The sequence below is a fragment of the Lynx rufus genome, unplaced genomic scaffold, assembly GCF_022079265.1.
Source record: "Lynx rufus isolate CCGP_SWC_20201006 ecotype Redwood Valley unplaced genomic scaffold, mLynRuf1.p SCAF_8, whole genome shotgun sequence".
Lineage (NCBI taxonomy): Eukaryota > Metazoa > Chordata > Mammalia > Carnivora > Felidae > Lynx > Lynx rufus.
The window spans coordinates 39,039,143-39,064,928 of record NW_025814896.1 but is presented as its reverse complement, the minus strand read 5'-3'; the positions used below and the strand labels follow the sequence as shown (position 1 = coordinate 39,064,928).

The following is a 25,786-nucleotide window of genomic DNA, read 5'->3' as shown; positions in this document are numbered from 1 at the left end:
TAGGATTTTAGGGGCTCCATCATAGCTAAGAACACCATAGTTAAGAACATCATAGCTAAAAACTAAGGTGGTTTTCTCTGATTTTCACCCCCTGCCTGGCACCATTTGCCCTGGGGCTTTAATTAGAGTGTTGTAATTTATTATTATCATTATCATTATTTTCTTTTTTGTTTTAGAGAGAGAAAGAGAGCGCGTGCACGCATGTGAGCAGGGGAGGGGCAGGGAGAGAGAATCTTAGGCTCCATGCTGGCCCTCCAATGCAGGGCTCACTCTCATGACCATGAGATCATGACCTGAGCCAAAATCAAGAGTCAGATGCTTAACCATTTGAGCCATACAGGTGCCCTAGAGTGCAGTAATTTAGATAACTAAATCTAGAATAGTTAGATCAGAAAGCAAGGTACTATTTTATTATCTTTATTTACACTCAGAATGAATATGTGGTATAGTCCCCACGTTGAGATGTGACTTTGACAGACAGGGCCAAGGGAAAGAAGGAGTGGCTCAAGCTTTGGTGGAGGATGCTTCTGTGTTGTTAACCACAGACTCTTTCTGACATGGCAGATTGGATAATGGCTGTTCACTACTAATTTTTGTTGGAGCTTTTTTATTTGTTTTTTAGTTTCTGAAAGTATTTGCATTCACAAACCTGGAACCCTTCTCATTTATGTAGCTACCTCTTGTTCAGACAGTTGAATCTTTTGTGGTTTGGTTATACCTTCTCAATAAAATTGGTAATAGTGGTAATAACTAGTAATCGTCAAACATTTAGTATATATAGCACATGCGGAACACTGTGCTGTAGATGAGATATTTTCCTATGTTTAATTGTAACTGTTGTAATATATTTTTCTGTACTTTAAATAATTATGAAATGCTAAAGCACATATTAATCACATCCTTCTTTGTAAGAGATGAGATCTATAGGAGCTAATTATAAAATTGGTTTCTTTTCATTATTTATTATTGATCGAAAAAATCAGAAAAGCCTGAGTTGTTTTTGATAGATCACTATAAATATCCAAAGTGTGCTGATGGATTATGGATTAGAGAGAGCTAAATATTGAGGAAATACTAAATGTGTGTTGGTGGGTATAACTTTTAGACTTGACTGGATTAGACATCTTCACTATTATTCCATCTCTTTATAAAGCTCCTTATGTTTTCTTCTTGTATGTAATAGGTTCCAGGTTTGATAACCATAGGGACACTGTGAAGACTGAAATCATGTGTGTTCTATCACTTTTAAGGCAGTCCTCTCTTTAATTTCACAAGACAGGCTTGAAAACCAGAAGTAACCCAACTCCAAAATTGGCAGTAAATCCTCCAAAAGGGAAAAGGTGACGTACTGTGTAATAAATTCCTTTGTTGAAAAAGAGATGTTGCAATACTGGAAACTGAAGTACCAAATGTTTCCTTTTAAATTTGGAAAGGCCTTTCCTCATTACTTATCTGTCCCTGTGGACTTCTAACAGGGGATGTGTTGAAAGATTTTTCAGATGCCCACTAGCCGCAGTGAGAGTGAATGGCAGCATTTATAAGATGACATAAATACTTCACAATCATCAGTAATCCTTGGAGATGTGTGGTGTGCCAGTGGTACTGAATGTGAGCTTTTGTTGCTGCTGATCCTTTACTCGTGTATGCAGGCTGCCTGGGAATGTGGCTTATGTCTCTCCTGTGAATGCAACTTCACTTTCCCCCCTCTGGGGGCTCTTTGTATTAGAATGAGTCTAGAGTGGTTTAGAAGAAATAAAGTTTCCCAACGAAGAGAAAGATCTGGATTAGGAGTTATACTTTAAAATCCTTATCTCATTGTGAGATCCTGTGGAGGAGTTATCATAATCTTCTATATGTAAACATTACATTAAAACCCTACATTTGAAAACTACATCAAAAACTTGACATATAAGGCCCTTTTAATTTTCATTTTGTAACAATTTGGCTCATTAAATTGAGACACCATTAAATTGAGACAAAGATTAAAAAAAAGATGAAAACTTATCTTGAAATGATGAAAATGTATCTTAAGTGTTACCCAAGAATTGGTAAAATTTTGTTTCTCTATACTTACTGCAAACACTCTTCATTTTGTTACTTACATATTAGAACTAAAACATGATTTGACAGTATGATTTTGGGGGGCTGTTATGTTTGCATATTTTTAATTGTCTTAGTTTGAAGGCTGTATCTATCACTAGAGCTGAGGTGAAAATACTCAGTGTGATGAAGGTCAGATGAATAAAACACCTGTAGCATTAGTTCACAGTCTCATTTACCAACTCATGAACTCAGGTAAAGGGAAGTAAGTGCATGGGACCAAATCCCATTATGGGAGTCTCTGCCTTGGTCTTTACATCTTGCCTTAAGAGAAAGTACTGTGAATGCCAGAGTGTAATGTTGAAGTCAGGCAATAAACCTGTTGGGAAGGCATTTATTAAAGGAATTAGGGAAGGGGCGCCTGGGTGGCGCAGTCGGTTAAGCGTCCGACTTCAGCCAGGTCACGATCTCGCGGTCCGTGAGTTCGAGCCCCGCGTCAGGCTCTGGGCTGATGGCTCAGAGCCTGGAGCCTGTTTCCGATTCTGTGTTTCCCTCTCTCTCTGCCCCTCCCCCGTTCATGCTCTGTCTCTCTCTGTCCCAAAAATAAATAAAAACGTTGAAAAAAAAATAAAAAAATAAATTAAAAAAAAGGAATTAGGGAAAATAGTAAGAGTAAATAATGAACAAAAATCATGCATAACCTACAATTCCTGGATAACCACAGTTAAAATGTTTTCTGCCAGACTAAAAGGGATTTTTTTTTCATATTATTTGTTTTGTTTTGATAATGAAAGGTTTACTTAGGTGATCATTTTGACTCTATGTGAAGTCTCAGTTTGCTTTGAAGCAGTAGCCTTTAGAATTGCAAATCAAAGGCTAAACTCCTTTTCAACTGTATTCTAGGCTCTCGGTGATGATTGTCAGGCTAGCTGAGAATCACTTTGTCACAATAGAAGAAAAGTACACAGACTAGGTTGAGGTGAGACAATGACAGAAAATGGTTTTCCTTAAGGTTATTACCTTTATTGTAATATTTATTAAGTGCTTACTAAGGGCCCAACTTGATGCTAAATGTTTTATGTGCATTATTTCATTTTTGTCCTCACAATAGCTCCATGGGGTAGTTGCTACTCAGATTTTTCATTTTACAATTGAAGAAACTGAGGCTTAAATAAAGACTTCCAAAGTCACTCAGCTGGATTTAAACATGAGTGTGACAATAGAATAGAAAATACTAATTCCTACTGTATAGGGCCTTAGACCTTAAGTAGGTGTGTGTGTGTGTGTGTGTGTGTGTGTGTGTGTGAGAGAGAGAGAGAGAGAGAGAGAGAGAGAGAGAGAGAGAGAGAAATAGAATGCACAAGGGGTCCTCCTCTAAACAAGACCCTGCTGCTTGACTGAGAACTCTCAGATTTCTCCTTTAGTAAAGATACAGAAACTCTTTTGTAATGTAGGCCAATGTGTTTACTAGAGAAATGATGGCATTATTGGACACTTGTAGATGAGGGAAAAATAAAGATGCTCTATTTACCTTCTAGTTTCCTCGGAGTTTTGCCAACTTTTTCTGGATCCTAAACAAACCCACAGTCATTCTAAAGACTGCCTCCCTATAGTGGTCTTATGACTTAGGGAAGTTGTCACTTTTTACATGGATAAAAAGTGCTATTAAATATGTAAGATTCCATTTTTCAGGCATTATAAAGGATTTATTTTAATTAAAATGACTCCCATTTATTCAAATAAATTTGGCTGTTGGTAGCAATTAAATATATCATGGATTTTCCAGAATAACTCAGTGAAAATAAGTATGCTCAGACCAAATGATATTTTTCAGGTATTGCTGCGAATGATATTTGATAGATAAACCTACACAAACTTATCAAAAATTATATTTGGCTGAATGCAGTTTTATGTTTGAGTTGAAGGAAGTAAGTAGAAGTTATCTTCTTTCAGTGTAAAGTTTTCTGAGTCATTTTCTTGCTCAGCAAATAGCTCTCTATATAGATTAAGAATGCATTTGGCCTAAATGTCCACTGACAGATGAATGGATAAACCAAATGTATATATACATACAATATATTATTTAACCTTAAAAAGGAAGGAAATTCTGCAACATACTACCATATGAACGAGACTTGGAGGACATTTTGTTAAGTGAAATAAGTCAGTCACAAAAGGACAAAAGTATATGCTTCTACCTATATGAGGTACCTAGAGTAGTCAAATTTGTAGAGATGGAAGTTAGAATGGTGGTTGCCAGGGTTGGGAGGAGAGAAGAAATGGGGAGTTGTTGTTGGATGGGTGCAGAGTTTCAGTTGAAACTCTGAGTTTCAGATGAAAGAGTTCTGGAGGTAGATGGTGGTGATGGTTGTACAGCATGACAAATGCCACTGAAGGTATGTTTAAAAAATGATTAAATGGTAAATTTTATGTTATATATATTCCAAGACAAGAAAAATGAAAAAAGAATGCGTTTGGGCTTAAAAAAGAGAACTCAGTTATAGTGGCTTAAACAGACAGGTTGTTTTGTTTTATTTTAGATCTCATGTAACAAGAAACCTGGAAGGAGACTGGGGTCAGTAACTGGTCTGTCCTTTCTCTCCTACATTCCTCTGTTGGTATGCCTTCCCTCTTATGTATGTCCCCGCATGGTATAGGATGGCTGCTATACCTCATTTAGCACTGCAGATGCAGACATGGAAAATTAGATTGAGTCAGACATGACAGAGACATTTAATGTAGTGCTTCCTGACTATTTCTATACTCCTCCATATTTCACAGCCCATTTGTGGTTGCCTGAGACCATGTGACTACTTCTGGCCACTAGACTGGAGTGGAAATTATATGTGTGACTTCCAGGCCCTGGATGCCCTCTTGTTCTGGAGTAGGTATAATCCAGGAGGTGCAATTATAGATGATGGCATCTCTATGAGCCTAGGTTTGTTCCTGAGTGACTGTGTGGAGTTCTCTGGTGACCCAGGTACAACCTATAACATTAATGAGAATTATATTTTTGTTATTTTAAGCCACTGGGACTTGGTGGTTATTTGCTTTTGCAGTCTTGTGTAGTACTTTGACTAATACTCCCGAGTGGGCTTCTGCCAGACAAGTTTGGTGAAGGCAAACTTGTAGGCTTTTAGGAGTAAGAGAATGGATATAAGTTGTTGAAGCATTGGAGTTTTATCCGGATAAGGAAGGAGGTAAGGCCCCAAGAGGAGTGCAGGATAGTTCGAAAGCAACAGAATTAATGGATGGCAGTTTTTAGTGAGGTGGAGGGAATCGAAGTGCTCCAGAGGTGAGCTGGAAAGATAGGAGGGGTGGGATGATTGTGGTTGAGACTATGGAGGAGTTAATGTTATTGATAATGACATAGTCATGGGAGGGAATGTATGAGGTAGTGCGGATAACTTGAAGAGAGGATATCAGAGAATCTGGATGTCAAGCTGTTTGTTGGGAGAATCATCTAGGTAAATATTAAAATCAGCAGAAATTATGACAAGGAGTAGTGTTGGGAAGAGTAGAAGTAACCTGGGAGCTAAAATCTCAAAGAATTCTTTTTTTTATATGTCTGAACTGTTTGTATTCACCCTCACTCTCAAATGGTAGTTTTAACTGTTTCTAGGTTGACAAGTTATTTTCTGTTTATTGCCTTAGCAATAAAGTTATTAGTCTTCTGGTCTCTTTTGTTGGTTGGGAACTTATCAGTTAAAATTTTAAATTTCTTTGTAGATGATCCTCCTTTTCTTTATGATTAGTTTTTAATTGCTTTTGGTCCAGAGCTTCACTACAGTAGGATTCATTTTCTTTGGAACTCTGTATGCATCTTCAGTTTAAGAATTTCCTTGTAACTTAAGTTCTGATAACACTTATTCATGATCTCTTCAAATGTTAGTACTCTCTCCCTCCATTCTTTCTTTTCTCTATTTCAAAATGCCTGTTAATATGTTGGATATTCTCATTTTATACTCTAGGCTTCTTAACTCCTCATTTTACTTCTTTTTATCATTCTAGGATACTTTTTAGATTTTTTTTCCCATAGGTATACCTTATATTTCTCTCTCTTGCATTGAGTTTTTTTTTTTCTTGCATTGAGTTTTAAACAATTATCTTTTAATTTAAGAAAGTTTTATTTGGTTCCTTAAAAAATCTTGTACACCTCCTCCTGGCCCCTACTCCCAGTTTGCCTTGTTTTTAAAAATTATGATCTCCCTTCCTTTTAATTTTTGTACTACAAATTGTTTTAATATAGGGATAGTCAAACTATGACTTGTGGGCCAGATCTGGCCTGTGGTCTAAATTTGTACAGCCCATAAGCTAAGAATGATTTTTAAATTTTTAAAGGATTGTTATAAAAATAAAAGAAAATTTGACAGAGATCATATATAGACTACAAAACCTACAATATTTACTTTATCTGTTTTAACTGAAAATGATTATCAGCCTCTGTTCTATTAACACTTCTTGGTTTGATAATCTTTTACATTATTTTTTTTATATCTGCTTATTCCATCTTGGGGTGTGTGTGTGTGTGTGTGTGTGTGTGTGTGTGTGTTTGTGTACACATGCATGCCCATGCATGTGTGGTTTGTAATTTTTTTATTATGAATTCATCTTCAGTTTGGGTTTTGAAAGGTTAAGGATCCCCACAAGAGGAAATGTATTCTAATTCTTGCAAGAGAGGACATGTATTATAATACTGAAGGCTTTGAGTGTGGGGCATATTGAAGTTTCAGCAACAGGAAGCACATTGGGAATGAGTGAGCTGAGACTGGGCTTAGGGTTGGGATTAGTGGGAGATGACTTGGCATGGAGAGTGGTTCATAGTGGGCTGTGGGAATGTCCAAGGTTCCTGCTGAATCTAGGGTTCTCATCTAAATCTCCAAGGTTGATCTATAAAATACACAATGCGGGCACTGGCATCTGGACTGGACAGGATGGCAGTTTACTGAATACTCAGTAGTCAGGGAGGGGTCCAGCACCACTGGGGAGATCTGACATTTTGCAGCAGCACCCCTGCCAACTGCTGTGCATTCTGGACCTGGCACCAAGTAAGTGCTCAGTAACAATCTGGTGAGTGAGTTGATGGGGGAAGAAATGAAAATCAAGTCCACATTTTGGGGACTGTTAAGTACCAGGCAGGTGTCTGTTGCCAACTTTTGCCCTAGACTACTAACAAGATAGGAAGAACCTGGAGAGATACCTCTAGTAGTTGTTTTATAGATACCCTTGGTTTCTCTACATAAATAATTATGTCATCTGCAAAGCAGTTTTGCTTCTTTCTTTCTGATATTTATGCCTTTTATTTTTCTTGCCTAATTGCAATAACTTGAGCTTCCAGAATATTGTTGAATAGAAGTGATAAAAGCAGACATCATTATCTTGTTTCTGATCTTAGGGAGAAACAATTCAATTTTTCACCATTAAGTATGATGTTAACTGTAGGTTTTTTACAAATGCTGTTTATTTATGGAAATCGATAATCGAATTTAGAGGCTTGTTCAGATTCAGGGTAAATATTTTGATGTGGGGCAAGACTACAAGGTGTAATTTTATCAAGGGGCATTTAATGTCTGGTTGTATCTTTTTGTGCTATTAGCAGCTATTGATGATTGTTGCCTGTATTAGTTATTACATTATGGGTTATAAGTGATTATATTCTAATTCTCTGTAATTATTATTTACTTGTTAGTTGGGGCGTTTCTATGGAGAAAATTTTCCTTCATAAACTATTTGGTTTCCCTGCTGTACAGTTGCTATAGGAAAGACAAAGAAATGCTAGATTTTTTGCTTTCACTTACCAATTTTCAGAAGAGTGAATTGGTTCCATAGCATCTTTCAAACGTAAATGTTTTTTAGAACATAAGTTATGAATTCACTATGTTTTTCAACCCATGCAGTTTTCATTCTTACTGATGCTAAAATAAGTAAGTTTTTATAGAAAATTGATATTTACAGATATACCTTGTTTTACTGTGCTTCACTTTGTTGTGGTTCACAAATTTCTTTTTTAAAAAAATTGAGTATTTGTAGCAACCCTGTGCTGAGCAAGTCTATTGGCAGCACTTTTCCAACAGTATTTGCTCACTTTGTGTCTCTGTGTCACATGTTGGTAATTCTCACAATATTTCAAACTTTTTCATTATTATTATATTTGTTATGGTGATCTCTGGTCGGTAATTATGACTTGCTGAAAGCTCAGATGATGGTTAGCATTTTTTAGTAATAAAGTATTTTTTAATTAAAATATGTACATTGTTCTATTAGACATAATACTGTTGCACACTTAATAAACTAGAGTGTAATATAAACATAACTTTTATATGCTCTGGGAAACCAAAACGTTTATCTGATTCGCTTTATTGCACTGGTCTGGAACTGAACCTGCAATATATCTGAGGTGTGCCTGTATCACTTTTCTTCTAGGTTTGCTGTTAGGTCTTCATTCTATGTATAATTCATGTTTTCTGCTAAGATCTGAGAACATAAATATATACTTGTATGATAAGGACAAAAGGAGGATGCAATGAAAGCCTTATTTCTTCATATCCACATATAAAGAATGGAACTGTTTTCTTTTGAATCACACTTCAGCTATCTGGCAGCATATTCTAAGAAACCTTGGAATTTTGTGGGTGAAACCACATAAGTCAAACTTTTCTTTGATTGGAACCTGCAGGAGAACAAGCTTTTGATGTCAACGCTCTTATGTTAGAGGTGATATATGTCCGAATAGAAGTCATAATTTTAAAAGTTTCTTGGTGAAAAATCAGTCATTGGAAAACCCTGTATATTCTTGTATAACAACGGAGGAAAAGTCTCTCTGACACATACTGTGTATTTTTGATGTAATGTTAACTTCATGTGGTTTAGCTCTTTGACTTGAGGCATGTGTACATAACCTTCTGAACACTCATTTAGCTTATAATATGCCAATTTCCTAACAATTATTATTGTTCTAAAGTATAACATTTCACTCTTCAACATCAAATATGTACACAAAGGGAATTAAAATTTATGGGGTTTCATGAGCTTAGCACAGTGTCTTTACATTGTAAGTGTCAAAAATGGTTTATTTTCTATTAACTTTATTGTTGTTTTATCCCTGATTATAAAAATAATATTACAAAAATTTAACAAAATAGGGAGCACCAATAGTCTTGCTCACAGAGTTATATATTAAATTGCATATCTAGATCTTCTAAGTGTAGATACTTACAAAATGATATTAGATCTGGAAAGATATTTACATTTACACTTTACCAAAAAATATAGGGAAGTTACTTCTGGAAAAATGTCAAGTGATTTTTTTTAAAGTTTATTTATTTATTTTGAGAAAGAGGGAAAGCACGAGTAGAGTAGGGGCAGAGAGAGAAGGAGAGAGAGAGAATCTCAAGCTGACTCTACATTGTCAGTGCAGGGCTTGAACTCACAAACTGTGAGATCATGACCTGAGCTGAAGTCAGATGCTTAACCGACTGAGCCACTTTGGTGCCCAGTGTCAAGTGATTTAAAAAAAGCTTTTGACATTTTTTGAATGGTTTGTATTTTTGGCAGTGAGTACATATTTTATGTGTATTCATAATATACACATATGTGTGTATACACATATGTGTGTATGCATCTTTGCATGTATATACTGAGAGGGTGCAGAGGAAAGGAGGGAAAAAGTGGGAAGGAAAGGTATATATATATATATATATATATATATGGCATATATGTATATGGCAATCTTTTTCATTGCTAAGAACCTTCTCTCTCCATTTACCAGTGTTGTGTGTGTGTGTGTGTGTGTATGTGCACGCAAATTAATAACATGAGAAAATGTTACTTTGTCCCTGGACCTATTGGGGAATCTGAGTGGATTGTTCCTTCTTTTGCTGTGAGTTTTTTGACTATAGAGTTGAGTCATACTTCTCCTTTAGTCTCAGTAGATGCTGAGATCATTTGATATCCTTTACCTGTTGTGTGAATTAATGAAGGACCTGATTTTCTAAAAAAACTATTGGAATACCTTTGGCAGTTTTTTTTTTTTTTTAAGGTGAGCTTTTTATTTATTTTTTCCATGACAAGAACATTTTTTACTTGAAGCATACTTCAGAATATTTGGTTCTAAAAGATGTATATAAACCATTCCATTCAAGAAAAATAAGAATACACATTTTCCTCAGGTATACACAGAAGAATCCCCTGGTGAAATCACATAAAGGACATAACAAATATTAAAAATTTAAGAGTATGGAAATCATACCAGCTATGTTTTCCAACCACAATGGTACAAAAGTGAAAATCAACAATAAAACAAAGCTGAAAATCTACAATGTAAATATTAAATATTTAACATGTAAATTTTAAACAACAAACTATTATACAAGCAATGGGCCAAATAGGAAATCAAATGGCAAATCAAAATATGTCTCAAAACAAAAGAAAAAGAATACACAATATTCCAAAACCTATGGGATGCAGCAAAAGCAGATGTTAGAGTAAAATTTATGATATAAATGCTTGTATTAAGAAAAAAAAGTTCAAGTAAACAACAATATACCACAAGGAACTAGAAAAAGAAGATACTTAGCTGAAATTTAGTAGAGGAAGGAAATAACAAAGTAAAATCAGAATTTAAAATAGAGACCAAAATAACATAACATTGAAAGTTATGTTATGACCAGTTTAAAACCAAAAAAAAAAAAAGCAAAAAAAAAAGCAAAAACCCACAAAAAAACAATTGGCAATGCTTTAACTACATTAACTAAGAAAAAAAAGAAGACTAAAAATCAACATGGGGAATGGAAGAGAAAACAATACAACAGATAACCATAGAAATGCATAATGTGATAACAGATTATTATAAACAATTATATACTAACATCAGATATTTTAGGAAAAAAAAACCTAGATAATCCCTAAAAATGCACGAATTACCAAGATTCAGTCATGAATCTTAAAATCCAAGAAGTAGGAAATCTTCTTAAACCAATAACAAGAATGAAAGTTGAATTAGGAATTAAAAATCTCCCAGCACAGAAAAGCCCAAGACCACATGGTTTCATTGGTGAATTCTACCAAACATTTATAAAGTAATAATAACAATATCAAAATCTTACAAATAATAGAGGGAACATATTCAAAATAATTCCATGAGACCAGCGCTATCCAGATACCAAAGCAGGATGAAAACAATACAAGAATAAAAAAGTCTAATTTGTCCAATATAAGTATTACTACCCTGGCTTTCTTTTAATGTCTGTTTGTGTGATAAATGTCCCTCCATCCCCTCACTTTTATTATTATTTTTAGTGTTTATTTTTGAGAGTGAGGGTGAGAGTGGCATAGGGACAGAGAGAGGTTGACCGAGGATCCAAAGCAGGCTCTGCATTGACAGCAGAGACTGACATGGGGCTCGAAAACATTAACTGTGAGATCATGACCTAAGTCAAAGTCAGACGCCCAACCGACTGAGCAATCCAGAAGCCCCACTCAAAGTAATTATTGATAAATATGTGTTTATTGCCATTTTTTTACTTGTTTTGTCATTGTTTCTGGAGATTTTCTGTGATCCTTTCTTTGTCACTTTTGGTCTCTCCTTTGCCCTCAGAAAGTCTCCTAATATTTCTTGCAGGTCTGGTTTAGTGGTCATGAACTCCTTTAGTTTTTGTTTGTCTGGGAAACTCTATCTCTCCTATTCTGAATGATAGCCTTGCTGGATAGAGTATTCTTGGCTGCAGATTTTTCCTATTTGGCACTTTGAATATATCAGGCCACTCCCTTCTGGTTTGACATGTTTCTGTTGAGTTAATCTGTAACTTTCCTTGTAAGTTAAGGACTTCTTTTTCTTGCTGCTTTCAAGATTTTTCCTTTATCACTATATTTTGCAAATTTAATTACAAGATGGCTTGTTTTTGGCATGCTTTTGTTGATTTTGATGGGAATTCTCTGTGCCTTCTGATCTGCATGTCTATTTCTTTCCCCCAGATTAGGGAAGTTTTCTGCTGTTATTTCCTGAAATAAATTTTCTGTCCCCTTTTCCTTCTCTTCTTCTGTGACTCCTATAATATGAATGTTATTACATTTGATGAAGTCACTGAGTTCCTTGAGTCTATTCTCATGTTGCATAATTCTTCTTTCTCTTTTATTCAGCTTCATTATTTTCCATTATTTTGTCTAATATATCTCTTATTCATTCCACTGCTTCTTTCAGCCTGCTGTTTATTGCATCAAGCCTGTTTTCCAATCTTGTTTATTGCATTCTTTATTTCTGATTGGTTTTTTAACTCTTTCATCTCTTTTGTAAGGGTCTTACTGATGTCTTCTATTCTTTTCTTAAGCCCAGTGAGTAATCCTTATGATTTTTGCTTTAAATTCTCCATCAAGCATGTTTGCTTAGATCTCCAACCATGGCCTTATCTTGTTCTTTCATTTGGGATAAATTCCTCCATCTTGGCATTTTGTCTAAGTCTCTTCCTTCTTTTTTTTTTTTTAATTTTTTAAATTTTATTCATTTTTGAGAGAGAGAGACAGAGTATGAGCAGGGGAGGGGCAGAGAGAGAGAGAGAGAGAGAGAGAGAGAGAGAGAGGTAGACACAGTATCCGAAGCAGGCTCCAGGTTCCAAGCTGTCAGCACAGAGCCTAACGCGGGGCTTGAACTCACAAACTGTGAGATCATGACCTGAGCTAAAGTGGGACGCTAAACCGACTGTGCCACCCAGGCGCCCCTAAGTTTCTTCCTTCTTTTGTGTGTTAGAAAAGCCAATTATGTCTCCTGCTTCTGAAAGTAATGCCTTATGAAGTCATGTAGTGCCCAGGGTCTGGCGCTTTAGGGAGTGTCTCTGGTGTATGCTGTGTGTGCTGTGCTCTTGTAGTTTAGCTGCTCTGTCCTTTAGGCCAGTCATTTGCAGAGGCTCTCCTTGCCTACTATGGTCAGTATTTGGTCCCTGGCCTGAATGTGATGAGTTTTAACTAGGTGTGCTCTGGTCTGTCTGTGAAATGAGATCTGACACCAGCTCCACCAGAACTGAGGCCCGGCAGAACTCTGGTCAGGAGATGTGGTGTGGGCAGGAGTTTCTGTTGGTCTTTTGGGTAGGAGTAGGGAGCGGCTGTCACACTGGGACTTAGGCAAGCTTGACTGAAAAGAGCAGTACCGCCAGAGCAAAGGTGTGTGGGACTTGGTGTAAGCAAGTTAGGCAGCCAGTGTCCATGCTGATCTGCTTCCCTCAGGATTTTATTTTATTTTTTAAAAGATGGGAAGCATAAGGTCTTATGTATCTACTCTTGTCTTTTGGGTAAGAGGACATTTATATTTTAATTAATGCAGCTGATTTTATGTAGAAAAAGCATTTCAAAGGGCACTTAGTATTTTTTTTAAAAGACTTATCCCTCCAATGTTATCAAAGTAATTTTTAATATTTTGTATATCTAAGAAAAAAATCAGTCTCCTCAGAAATCTTTTATTTGAACTTATCAACCTGTAATGTAAATTAAATTTCCTTTGTCTTAACTTTGGCAGACAGTTTCTAATATTAACAGGTAGAAAATTGAAATAGAATTCTAGGCAGTGCTTCCTATTGCCATCATGTCTACCCTTTTTTAGTGTGTCTGAATGGTCCAAGTTCACTCCAGGGATTTAAAATGCATTCTTTGTTTTACAATTACAGAGAGTATTCACCTGTGAAGGCTATGTAAGTTACTATTATAAGGTGAGAAAGGTGCTATTTTATTAAGTCCACTTTACAGCTGTTGATGTGACATTTTATCGAAAGGTAGGTAGAGGGAGATGCAGGTTGTTGCTGGCTGTTTAGATTTCTCCCATGCCCCCAGGTATGTGGGGTGCCAGAGGCAAAATGGTAGACTCAGGCCACTTGTATCTAAACAACGAAATGTAAAACAATTTTTTGTAGTTACCCAATAATGGAAATAAGACAGAGCCCTAGGAGATTCCTAGGCAGAGAATTTGAATTCCTTCCTGTATTATATAAATCATTCCTATGAAAAAGGGGTTTTCTTTTATTTTTCTCTGTTTCCTTTTGACATTAGACAGTTGTTTCTTTATTTTCTGCTGACTCTTATTACTAAAATCCCAGATTGTTCATAGAAGTCATTTCATCCATCACTGAATTATTCTGCAACACAACCACTTCTTAAGTAGTACATAAGGGTGTTTTAGTGCTAAGAGGATAAGAAGGATGTTTATAGCATTGTTTTTCCTCAACTGTTTTTGGTTTCCTTGGATTTCTAGGATGTGGGGAGCATCTTGTGCGTACCATACTGGCTAGAGAATGTTCACATGCTTTACAAGCTGAAGATGCTCACCAAGCACTGTTGGAGACTATGCAAAACAAGTTTATCAGTAAGTATAACATTAAAAAATTATGTTCTTCTAAATGTAGATTGATTTACTGAGCTGTAAACTAGTTGGATACCTCATTTGTGCCATGAGATCTAGCTCCAATCCCTAGGATAGACTTAGACCTTCAATTAATGCTGGTCATAGAGATCTGGTATACCAAATACCCACTAATGCATGAAATTTGCCATATAACTGATCTAATGCCCAAGCTATGAGACATTATCTAGGATTAGAGGGGTATACACAGTAGCATAGAATCCTACTAAAACAAAATTCAAGGAACAATATCCTTTAAAAGTTTTATAGTACATTTTGATTCTTTTTTTAGTTAGTGTTATATTAATGAATCTGGGGCTGCCATGTACAGTTGTATAAGGCTGAGTTGAAATCCTTCCTGGGCTCCACTTGCCAAGCTGTGTAACCAAATGTGAAGCTGCATCAGTTTGGAGGAAAGGGTGCCTTTTTCTAATCTGTAGAAAGGTTTTGTATGGCCTAACAGTGGCTGTATCTATAACTGTTACATTGGTTTAAAACTATCTGATTTAGTCTGATTTTTCATCATGTAACATTGAGCTTACCACCATGGAAAGAGTAGTGAAGTTGTATAAGATGTATAAAGTACAGTTAAAAATAAGTTAGGGTAATAACCATGAATAAATTAGAGAAAGCGTATTATAGGGTTAGTCTGGGAGGTTGTATCTTTACTTGGAGAATTAAGACAGAGTATAATAAGATGCTAATTATGTGATAAGGACAACACAGACAAAAATCACAGAAGGCCTTAAAATCTCAGTATAAGAGTTCACATTTGACCTGATAGAAAGGAGAGAATCCTTATTTGTTTCTAAGTTGACAAGTAAAATGGTATCTTGGGGGAGGGCTTATAAAGTGTATCTAAGATTGTCCAAGACCATCTCTGTAGGCAAGAGACATTAGGACCTGGAAATGGTCCAAGGGATGAAGAGGATGGAAGAAATGGAGAAAGTGGAAATATTGATAGACTCAGATTTTGAGACTAGGTGGATGTAGCCCTCTGGATCAAATCAGGACATAGAAACATTAACATTAGGTTAATCAGGGGAAGTTTAACATAAAGATTTGTTAACTATGTTGAAAGTATAACTATAATATATAAAGAAACTCTATGTTGTACTCTAGAGAGTGTTCAAGGAAGGACATACTTGTAAAGGGTATAGATCTTGATGAAGAAGGTATGGTTTGGCCGCCGGGTAGCAGAGAAGAGAGGTTCACTGGTTTGACCAGGCTGGGACTAGTATGGAGTTGCTGAGAAAACAATAGGCCACTCTCTAGAATGCATATAGAGAGCAGATATCAGTACCCATTGGCTGGGTGTGTAGTGGGAGCCTGGTACCAGTGGGGCAGGGACACAGAGGACTTCAGAGTCCACCAGGCCACAGAGGGCTTACAGAGGGACTGACTACTTGGTTTTTGACCCTCTGGGCCACAGGGGCTACATGCAGACTATTCAGGGTCTTGCCAGTGGAGTCTTGTGCAGCTGCAGGGGGCCTATTGCTAAGCCCAGGCTTAGATGTTAAAGTCACCCACCCACACTGTCTTCACACCCACACTGTCTCTCTTCCCCAGCCCATGCTGGATATTGCAGGAAGGGTGCCTATTGTAACTGTGTATCTTCTCTAGTTCAGCTGAATGTCTGAATCCTTGCCTTCATTCTGTTAGTTCCTTCCATATAAGCCTAGTCTCTTTATACATGTCATTTTATATTTGTTTGCCATTTTTCCCTCTCTACTGGATAGCATCGGGATTCAATGGACCTTCTTTGTCATTGGGAGGGACCATCTGCTTCATAGTCACTCTGTTCCCAGTGTTGGCTTGTACTGAGATAGGACTTGCTCTCCACTTCCTTACGGGTTGCTGGCTACTATTGCTACCAAATTCACTATGGTGTCCTTGGTATTTTTGTAGTCTTTGACTTCTTCTGTACACACAGCATCCACTTACAGTAGATGCTAGTGGTAGTAGAATCAGATGATCGGAAACTTCTTGGAATAGTCAGTGAGAATGTCAAGTCCTCACGGCCTAAGCATATCAGGCTAGTTTTTTGTTTGTTTGTTTTGTTCTGTTTTGTTTTGTTTTACTTTACTCCTAGAGCATCTTACTGGCCTGAGGGAATGGGGAACTTTTCCATGTGGCTTTCTGTGTCTTGAGGCCCCCTCTATTCTTGGATCCTTCAGATCTAGCTAGGGCCAGAAAAGCTAGGGCTTTTTTATTTGTCTCCTCTTTTTCTTCCACCCTTACCAGCTTGGAAGGAGGGACAGAAGCCTATACCAGTGATCAAGTCTTTTCTTCTGGTTTTCCCACAAATGTCCAGTGTGTCCAGTCATACCCCGACCCCAGTGCTACCTTTAGGGTACTGGTGGGGAACTCCAAACTATTTATTTTGCCAAATTTTAGGCTTTACCTGCTCAAATCATATTTCATTCTAGAGCTGTCTGTACTTAGAATTTATGAAAGTCCACTTAGAAGCTCAAAGGATAAAACTTAATATCAGCTACGTAAATACACAACTGATGGGATCAATGGAAGTTTCTGGGGATGGAGATAAAACTATATTTCATTATTGTACAGGCCTTTAGTAGGTATTGTGCTCTATTAGGAAATATTTTTAGGGCAGAGAGAGAAAGAAAAACAGATTATGGACAGGAAAGAATTGGATATATCTGAAGGAAGAACAGAGTGAATAACTATAGGAAAAGAATTCAGTATAAAGAGATTTTGTACACATGCTTTCTTACAGTTATTTGAACTGAGGTTATGAAGATATAAGGAATGGTATTAATTGTATGCATGCTAGCAAGAATTGCTTGATAGCAAAATGTGAGCTGAGGAATGAGTTAGGGACAGGTCTTTGAGGTCTGCCTCTCATGGTTTTTCTGAAAAAGGTTGATTACATTTGTGTCACTATATCATCAAATATATCAGAATCAGACTTCGGTATTATTGGTCTTTTGTTGTAACAATTACCATCTGTTGATTGCTGTTTTTATTTTTTCTTTTTTTTTTTTTTTTTAATTTTTTTTTTTTTCAACGTTTATTTATTTTTGGGACAGAGAGAGACAGAGCATGAACGGGGGAGGGGCAGAGAGAGAGAGGGAGACACAGAGGGAGACAGGCTCCAGGCTCTGAGCCATCAGCCCAGAGCCTGACGCGGGGCTCGAACTCCCGGACCGCGAGATCGTGACCTGGCTGAAGTCGGACGCTTAACCGACTGCACCACCCAGGCGCCCCTGTTTTTAAAGGAAACCAAATTTTTGACCTTAATAACACATATAATTTATATAATCTGGTATTTGTTACCCAGCTATATTAGAAGCATTCTTAGAACATTAGTGGGAAGGAATAGTAAGAGGTGAAAACTGGATGCTCAGGAGAAGTTAACTTCCTGGAACCAATGGTGGATGTGGAACTATGGCATGTGGCAACTTTCTGAAGCACTTTACTGAGTCTAAAACCACAGATTAACCAGCTGGTTGTACCTTTCCAGATTTAGGTCCATGCTGAGGAGTTCCTGAATTCCACTCTGTTCTCTTCTGTTGCTTGTCCTCTCCTTTTCTCTAGCTTTTTGCAGCTACTCAAGAGAGTTGGACTGCAGTCTGTCATTCCGCCACTGGATTCCATGACCTAATACATATTGAACCCCATCTTAAAAATTCCAGAATCATGGAAAGGTGTAAGAAACTTCAGAGCCCACCTGTTTATTTAATAGTTGAAGAAACTTAAGTTTCCAAGTTTAATGACTTGTCCATGTCACTTAGTCAGTGTGTATATTTTCTGTAAGATCACACTGCCTTTTTTTTTTTTTTCTTTTAAATACAATGAATGGGAAATAACAGAAGGAGAATGTTCTGGTGGTTAGCAGAGTTGGGTTCTACTCTCAACTCTGTGTCTGACTCACTGGATGTAACAAGTTACTTAAGCTGTTTTGTTTTCTTAAAAAAAAAACAAAAATAATGTTAGGCAAGAGACAGTTTCTAAATTCCTTTACATACTAAGTTCTATGAATTCTCTACTGCATACAACCTGAAAATGTGAAATTCTTTTTAATCAGGTGATTTGGAAATGGGATTAGAAAATGCAAATTTTCCAGAACCACTTGGGAATTTTCAGGAACCACAGATGATATTTATAAAGTAGGTAGAATGAAATAAACAGAGTTTACCAGAGGCCTGGACAAGGAGCAAGGAGGTTGGGTTCTTTCTTCTTTTAACAGTGATGAAATTCATTGTTTGTTATAGGACAAGTCTTTTTGTTCTCAGTTTCCTCATGTGTAAAATGAGGGGCCAGAAAGTCCCTTCTAGCTCCAAAATTCTATTTGATCCTTGGTTTGTTTACAGGCCAATCTAAACTGTTTATGTGAACATACAGTTGTAAATCAAATTGCTCTTTAATTGAAGCTATGAATTAAAATTGTTAATGGTGGATTTTAAATTCCTATTTGAAGTAATTTGGTTGAAATCCTTCTGACAGTGACTGCGACAAGCTAGCAAATACTTTTCTTGGTTTTATGGAAAGACACTACTGTATTCTTCCTTTCTTCCTTTGCTTTTTCTTTAAAAAAGCATTTGCATAGATAATATATCTAGAGATTCTCATTGCAGTGGATACATAGAAAAATTTTAGATAATAATCAAGACAGATACCCATTTCCCATTTACTCTAAGTCCCATTGCTTTTGCCAGAAAGAACCACTACTGACAATTTGGTATGTGTCTTTATAGTATATTCTTTTTGTCCATGCACACACCTCTCTCTATCTTTCATCATTTATAACAATTATAGAAGAGATTTCTAATATATTGTTTTGCAAAATACTTTTCACTTAACATACCGTGATACTTTTAATGTGTCACTATGCATAGGTTTATAGCTGCATATCCCATGTCATAATTTATCCGTTTCCCTACTGAGAGAGATTCATGTTGTCTGTAATTTTTAAACATTTTTTAACGTTTATTTTTTGAGAGACAGAGAGAGAAAGAGCATGAGTGGGGGAGGGGCAGAGAGAGAGGGAGACACAGAATCCGAAGCAGGCTCCAGGCTCTGAGCTGTCAGCACAGAACCCGACATGGGGCTCGAACTCACGAACTGCGAGATCATGGCCTGAGCTGAAATCGGATGCTTCACTGACTGAGCCACCCAGGTGCTTCTCTGTAATTTTTGTTTATATCATTTTCCCATGTGTGAATGCCTATTTCTCTGACTCTGAGCATTTTACACGATGCCATTTTCACTCTTTTTGTAGCATATCAATTTTATTTTTTTAACTTTTTTTTAGTGGTTGCCCTAGAGGTTGCAATATACATTTACAACTAATCTAGGTCTATGTTCAGATAATATTATGCCACTTCATGGGTAGTGCAAGTACCTTAAATAACAAAAATTCCTAATTCTTCCCTCTCATCCCTTCTATCATTGCTGTCATTCATTTCAGGCATACATAATCATATATAAGTACACCCTCCCACACACACAAGTGGGTATGTTGTTGCTATTATTATTTATATAAATTATTATATATGTTGGATCACTTAAGAATAGGAAAAGTAAAGTTTATTTGCCTTCCCTTATTCCTTCTTTAATGTTCTTCCTTTCTTTATGTAGAATGATGTCTCTGCCTTATCAATTTCCTTCTCTCTGAAGTATTTCTTTTTAACATTTCTTGCAAGGCATGTCTACTGACAACATATTCCCTTAAAGTTTGTTTGTCTGAGAAAGTATTCCTCCTTTTGAAAGATAGTTTTGCAGCATACACAGTCAAGTTTGGTGGATTGGGTGTGTGTGTGTGTGTGTGTGTGTGTGTGTGTGTGTGTGTGTGTTGTTTTTCTTTTGACACTTGAAATATTTCACTTCAGTCTCTTCTTGGTTTCATGATTTCTGAGAAGTCAGATATAATTCTTATCTTTGCTCCTCTATGAATGCGGTGTTTTTTTTCCCCTCTGGATTCTTTCAAGATTTTTTTTCTTTATCTTTGATTTTCTGTACTTTGAATATGATTTGCCTGTATACAGTTTTTTTGGGGCATTTATGTTGCCTGTTGTTCTCTGAGCTTCCTGGATATGTGATTTGGTGTTTGACTTTAATTTGGAGAAACTCTCAGTCGTTGTTTCAAATATTTCTTCTGTCCCTTTCTCTCTTCTCCTTTTGGTATTCCCATTTTGTTTAGTTTACATCTTTTGTAGTTGCTCCACAGTTCTTGAATATTCTGTTTGATGCTTGTTCTGTCTCTTCAAACGATGTTTTGTGGTTTTTAGTATGCCTTGTAATTTTTTCTTGATAACTAGACATGATGTATTAGGGAAAAAGAACTGTGGTAAATAGGCTTTTAGTAATATGGTGATGAGGTGTTGGGGGAGGAGAAGTATTCTATATTCCTGTAATTATGTCCCAGTCCTTTAGTAGCCTATGCCTCTGGTCTGTGAACTTCATAAGTGCCTCTTAGTTTTTCACCCCTACACTCTTCTCCCATGTAGAAGGTTAGAGCTGGATGGAGTTGAATATTTTGCATTGAGTTTAGGCTCCAACAAAACCCCAACAGATTAAGCTCTGATAGAATAGTTTCTCTTGAGGGTAGGCCTTGTTAATGAGAACAGAATGTTCTCTTGTATTTATTTATTTAAAAATTTTTTAAAATGGTTATTTGTTTTTGAGAGAGAGAGAGAGAGTGTGTGAGCAGCAGTGGGCAAAGAGAGAGGGAGACACAGAATCTGAAGCAGGCTCCAGGCTCTGAGCTGTCAGCATAGAGCCCAATGCAGGGCTCAAACTCATGGACTGTGAGATCATGACCTGATCTGAAGTCAGATGTTTAACCGACTAAGCCACCCAGGTGCCCCATCTTGTATTTAAAAATGGTTCCTTTTCTCCTGTTTCTGCTGGAAACAAGAAGGGATTTTTCTGAGGTCTTCACTACTGTGAAAACTTGGTAGAGCTCCAGGAGTTAAAACTCACAAAAGTGTCATCCCATTCCTCACCCCACAAGTTTTTAACTCACCAGCTTGTCCACACTGAGACTCTAGTAGTTCTTCAAAAACAGTTCTGGTTTTCCACTAGTTGTATGGAGGTTTCTCTTCATGCCTTTGCATTCTGATAAGTTGGGATTCTCTGTATCTGTCTCTATTTTGGGGGGCAGTAGTTTACCTTGTAACCTCACTTTTCTGACGGATCTAAGAAGAGTTGTTGATTTTTCATTTGTTGTTAGGATGGAGTAGCAACTTCCAAGCTCCTTACATACTGGACTGTAAATTGGAAGTCTCCTTCACACTCTTTTCAAATGGTTATTATCAATTTTAAGAAAATATTCAAGGCGCTCCTGGGTGGCTCAGTTGGTTGAGCGTTTGACTCTTGATTTTGGTTCAGGTCATGATCCCAGGGTTGTGGGATTGAGCTCCACACTCAGCATGGAGCTTGTTTAAGATTCTCTCTCCCCCTTCTGTTCTACCCCAGTTATGTGTTCTCTCTATCTCTCTCAAATCAATCAATCAATCAATCAATCAGTCAATCCAAAATCATGGATAAAAAGATAGCTTCCAGTTTTGAGTCATCTTTTCTTGATGAGTGAGGTTGAGCAACTTTTCACATATAATTTGACCTTTTGTATTAATATGTGAATTATCTGCTCATAGTTCTTGACCATTTTTCTGTTGTACTGTTTGAATGATTTTCTTTTAATTGATGTTTAACTTTTATTAATAGTAAAATTACCTAAAATGAAAATTTTTTAAATGGCATAGCAGTAACCATCTCTTCAGAATTTTAAAATGACCTTGTTTTTTTTTTTTTTGAGTGGTGATATGTTTGATATCTGTGACCTTCTGCAGAAATAAGGTATTGTTTTAAAGTAATTTTACACTTATGATTAAGTAATTTGTTTTCATGTATTTTTTCTAGGCAGTGACTTATTATTTTCTATTTTTTATAATTTGAAATAAACTCTGAAATTATCTTAAATGTAGGGCTCTTTTAAAATCTACTTTTGAGGGGCACCTGGGTGGCTCAGTTGGTTAAGCAACCGACTTTGGCTCAGGTCATGATTGTACAGTTCATTAGTTCGAGCCCCGCATCAGGCTCTGTGCTGACAGCTCAGAGCCTGGAGCCTGCTTCGGATTCTGTGTCTCCCTCTCTCTCTGTCCTTCCCCTGCTTGCACTCTATCTCTCTCTCTCTGTCAGGAAATGAATAAACATTAAAACAAATTTAAAAATCTCCTTTTGATAAATGAGACTTTAATGTGATAGAATGGAGTGAAATTGAAAGACATTTTGAAGATTGAACTGTTTTTGTTTCTACTTGCATTACCATTATGTCAAGATCCAGAGCTTTGGTTTGACTTAATATAGGAACATGAAAGAGAATAACCAATTCATGCATTTTTTAAAAAACCACTTTTTGTGTAACATACAAAACCCATAAAAATGGGTACTATAAAAATAGTGCTTTAATAATACTTCATGCTAACCAGCTGATTATAGACCGAATGCTTAGTTAACTAGGGAAAAGAAATAAATAGGTTTCCTTTTGAGTTGTGCTTTTTAAGTGATTACACACACACACACTTAAAAGCTCTTACAATGATTCAGATGTGACTTTTCCTATTCATGGTTATTTTTGAATGAACTTGGTTTCATGAATTATTCTTTTTTTCCATGCAAACTGTGGCTGTATGTGTGGTATGTGAACTTCAAGGAGGCATTATAGCTTCTTGCCCGATTCTTAACAAGTAGTGTCCCAGTACATTTTTTTGTTAGTTCTGCTCGCTACCAAAAATAGTAGTTGATCAAATGTTATCTGTAAAACTCAAATTTCCCTTTTCTTCTCTTTAGCTTTCTACGCTATTAGTATTATCAACCAACAGTCTCTGTGACCATTGTTGAAAAATACTGTGCAGTATACAGTATTATTATTTAAAAAGTGGTTTTCACTGTATGTTATTTTATATGTTTGGGGGATATTCTTACACTGTTATGACATCATAGGTTTATTGTCAAATGCAGAATGCCATCTACAATTGAGTTGAAGGGAGTCCCCTCTTGTGATTTTTCTGCCAAATTGAGAGGTTGTACTTGATAAATGTTTTCTTGTAATGACAAAATTTTTAACTAAAATCCTAATAATTCATGAGCATTAGCTTCCATAGGAAGAACAAAAGTACAATGTCAGTACACATTTTAACCTCTTCCTGAGATCAACTATGTTTCATGGATTTCTTTATAATTTAAAAAACTTTAAAAACATGCTGCTCTCTTTTTGAAACACTAAAATCTTTTTCTTTTGTACCATTCTGAAGCCTACTCTTTTTATCTATTAAAAAATCAAATGTGTTTTTCCTTTATTATCAGAAATGATGTGATGCTTAGTCTGTTGTACTCACATGTCCAAGTTGCAAAATAAGGAAAACAATAAATTAGGCAAATTCCAAAGCGTGATTCATCACTAATCCTTGGGCCCTATACATTTATACTTTCAGAATTTTTAACATCTTTTTATTAAGCAAATATTCATTGAAATCCATTTAATGTACTTTGTTGGCTAGTGCAAGATGTTTAGAGATAAATAAAACAGATTTGTGGGCGCCTGGGTGACCCGGTCGGTTAAGCATCCGAATTTGGCTCAGGTCATGATCTTGTGGTTCATGGGTTCAAGCCCTGCATTGGGCTCTGTGCTGACAGCTCAGAGCCTGGAGCCTGCTTTGGATTCTGTTGTCTCCCTCTCTCTCTGCCCCTTCCCAACTTGTGTGCGTGTGCTCTCTCTCATTCTCTCTGAAATAAATAAACAAACATTAAAAAAAATTAAAGGAAAAACAGATTTGCTATCAAGGAGCTTGCATTGTAGGTGAAGAAAAAAAGCAAATGCATAATAATAAAATGTAAGATGCAATAAGTGCCACACTAAAGTTCAGGAAATATAGGCCCTCCTGTTCCTGGCAATTTCATGAAATAGAAACTCTGGAACCTTCTGATTACAAATAATCCAACAGTGCTGGGCAAAATACCAACTGAAAAGGAATCATACTTTCAAGTGAATAGAACAGAATTTTCGTTTAAGGTGGTCCTGGATACATGAAGCTCTCTGGGCTTAATGAAAGAAAATTTAAATCTTTCCTGAGAGAATGTTCTTTCAAGTCAAATCTTAAAATGATCCTCAAATATGAATCCAAAGTATAATCTTAAATTGCAATGCAACACTTTACGTAAAGAGAGTTTCCATGAGAGAATATATGTCAATAGAAACTGTAACTAGATTACCAAAGATGTTACATATTAGAATTGCTAGATATAAAATATGAAATAAGTATGTGGTAGACATTAACTTGTTTAAAGCTTTTATTTTAATTCCTGTTATTAAATATACAGTGTTATATTAGTTTCAGGTGTACAATATAGTGATTCAACACTTCCATGCAACACACAATGCTCATCACAAGTGTACTCCTTAATTCCCCCAGCCCCCTCCCCCTCTGGTAACCATCAGTTTGTTCTCTATAATTAAAAATCTGTTTCTTGATTTGTCTCTCTCTCTTTCTTTCCCCCTTTTGCTGTTTGCTTTGTTCTTAAAATTCCACATATGACAGAAATCATATGGTGTTTTTCTTTCTCTGTCTTATTTTGCTTAGGGTTATACTTTCTAATTGATGTCATTGCAAATGGAATGATACCACTTTTTATGGCTGAATAATATTCCATGGTGTATATGTACCACATCTTCTTTATCCATTCATCAATGTATGGATACTTGGACTGCTTCCATAATTTGGCTATTGTAAATAATGCTGAAATAAACATAGGGGTGTGTATCCTGTTGAATTCATGTTTTTGTATTCTTTGGGAAAATATCCAGTACTGCGATTGCTGGATCATAGGGTAGTTCTGTTTTTAACTTTGTGAAGAACCTCCATACTGTTTTCCCCAGATAGCTGTTCCAGTTGTGATTCCCATCAACAGTACACAATTGTTCCTTTTTCTCCACATCCTTGCCAGGGTGAGCACCTGGGTGGCTCAGTCGGTTAAGCATCTGACTTCAACTCAGTTCATGATCCCATGGTTTGTGAGTTTGAGCCCCATGTCGGGCTCTGCACTGATGGTGTGGAGTTTGCCTGGGGTTCTCTCTCTCCCTCTCTCTGCCCCTCCCCCACTTTCTCTCTCTCTCTCTCTCTCTCTCTCTCTCTCACACACACACACACACACACACACACACACAATAAAGAAATAAACTTTAAAAACAAAGCAAAACCAAAAAGAGTCTCTTGTGGTTTGTTCCCCCTTTCCTCCTTTTCCCCCTTCCCCTAAGTCCATCTGTTTTATTTCTTAAATTCCACATATGAGTGAAATCATATGATATTTATCTTTCTCTGACTGACTTATTTCACTTAGCAT

The 25,786-nt window shown here is 36.5% G+C and overlaps 1 protein-coding gene across 2 annotated transcripts in view; it reads left to right on the top strand.

The window, feature by feature from the left end:
• TASP1 (taspase 1) overlaps window positions 1-25,786 on the top strand; it is a 259,813-nt gene that overhangs the window by 127,036 nt on the left and 106,991 nt on the right. For both annotated transcript variants that reach the window (XM_047068890.1, XM_047068891.1), the window contains exon 10: window positions 14,273-14,383. In XM_047068890.1, coding sequence (XP_046924846.1) covers window positions 14,273-14,383 — 111 coding nt within the window. The remainder of the gene's footprint in view (window positions 1-14,272; window positions 14,384-25,786) is intronic.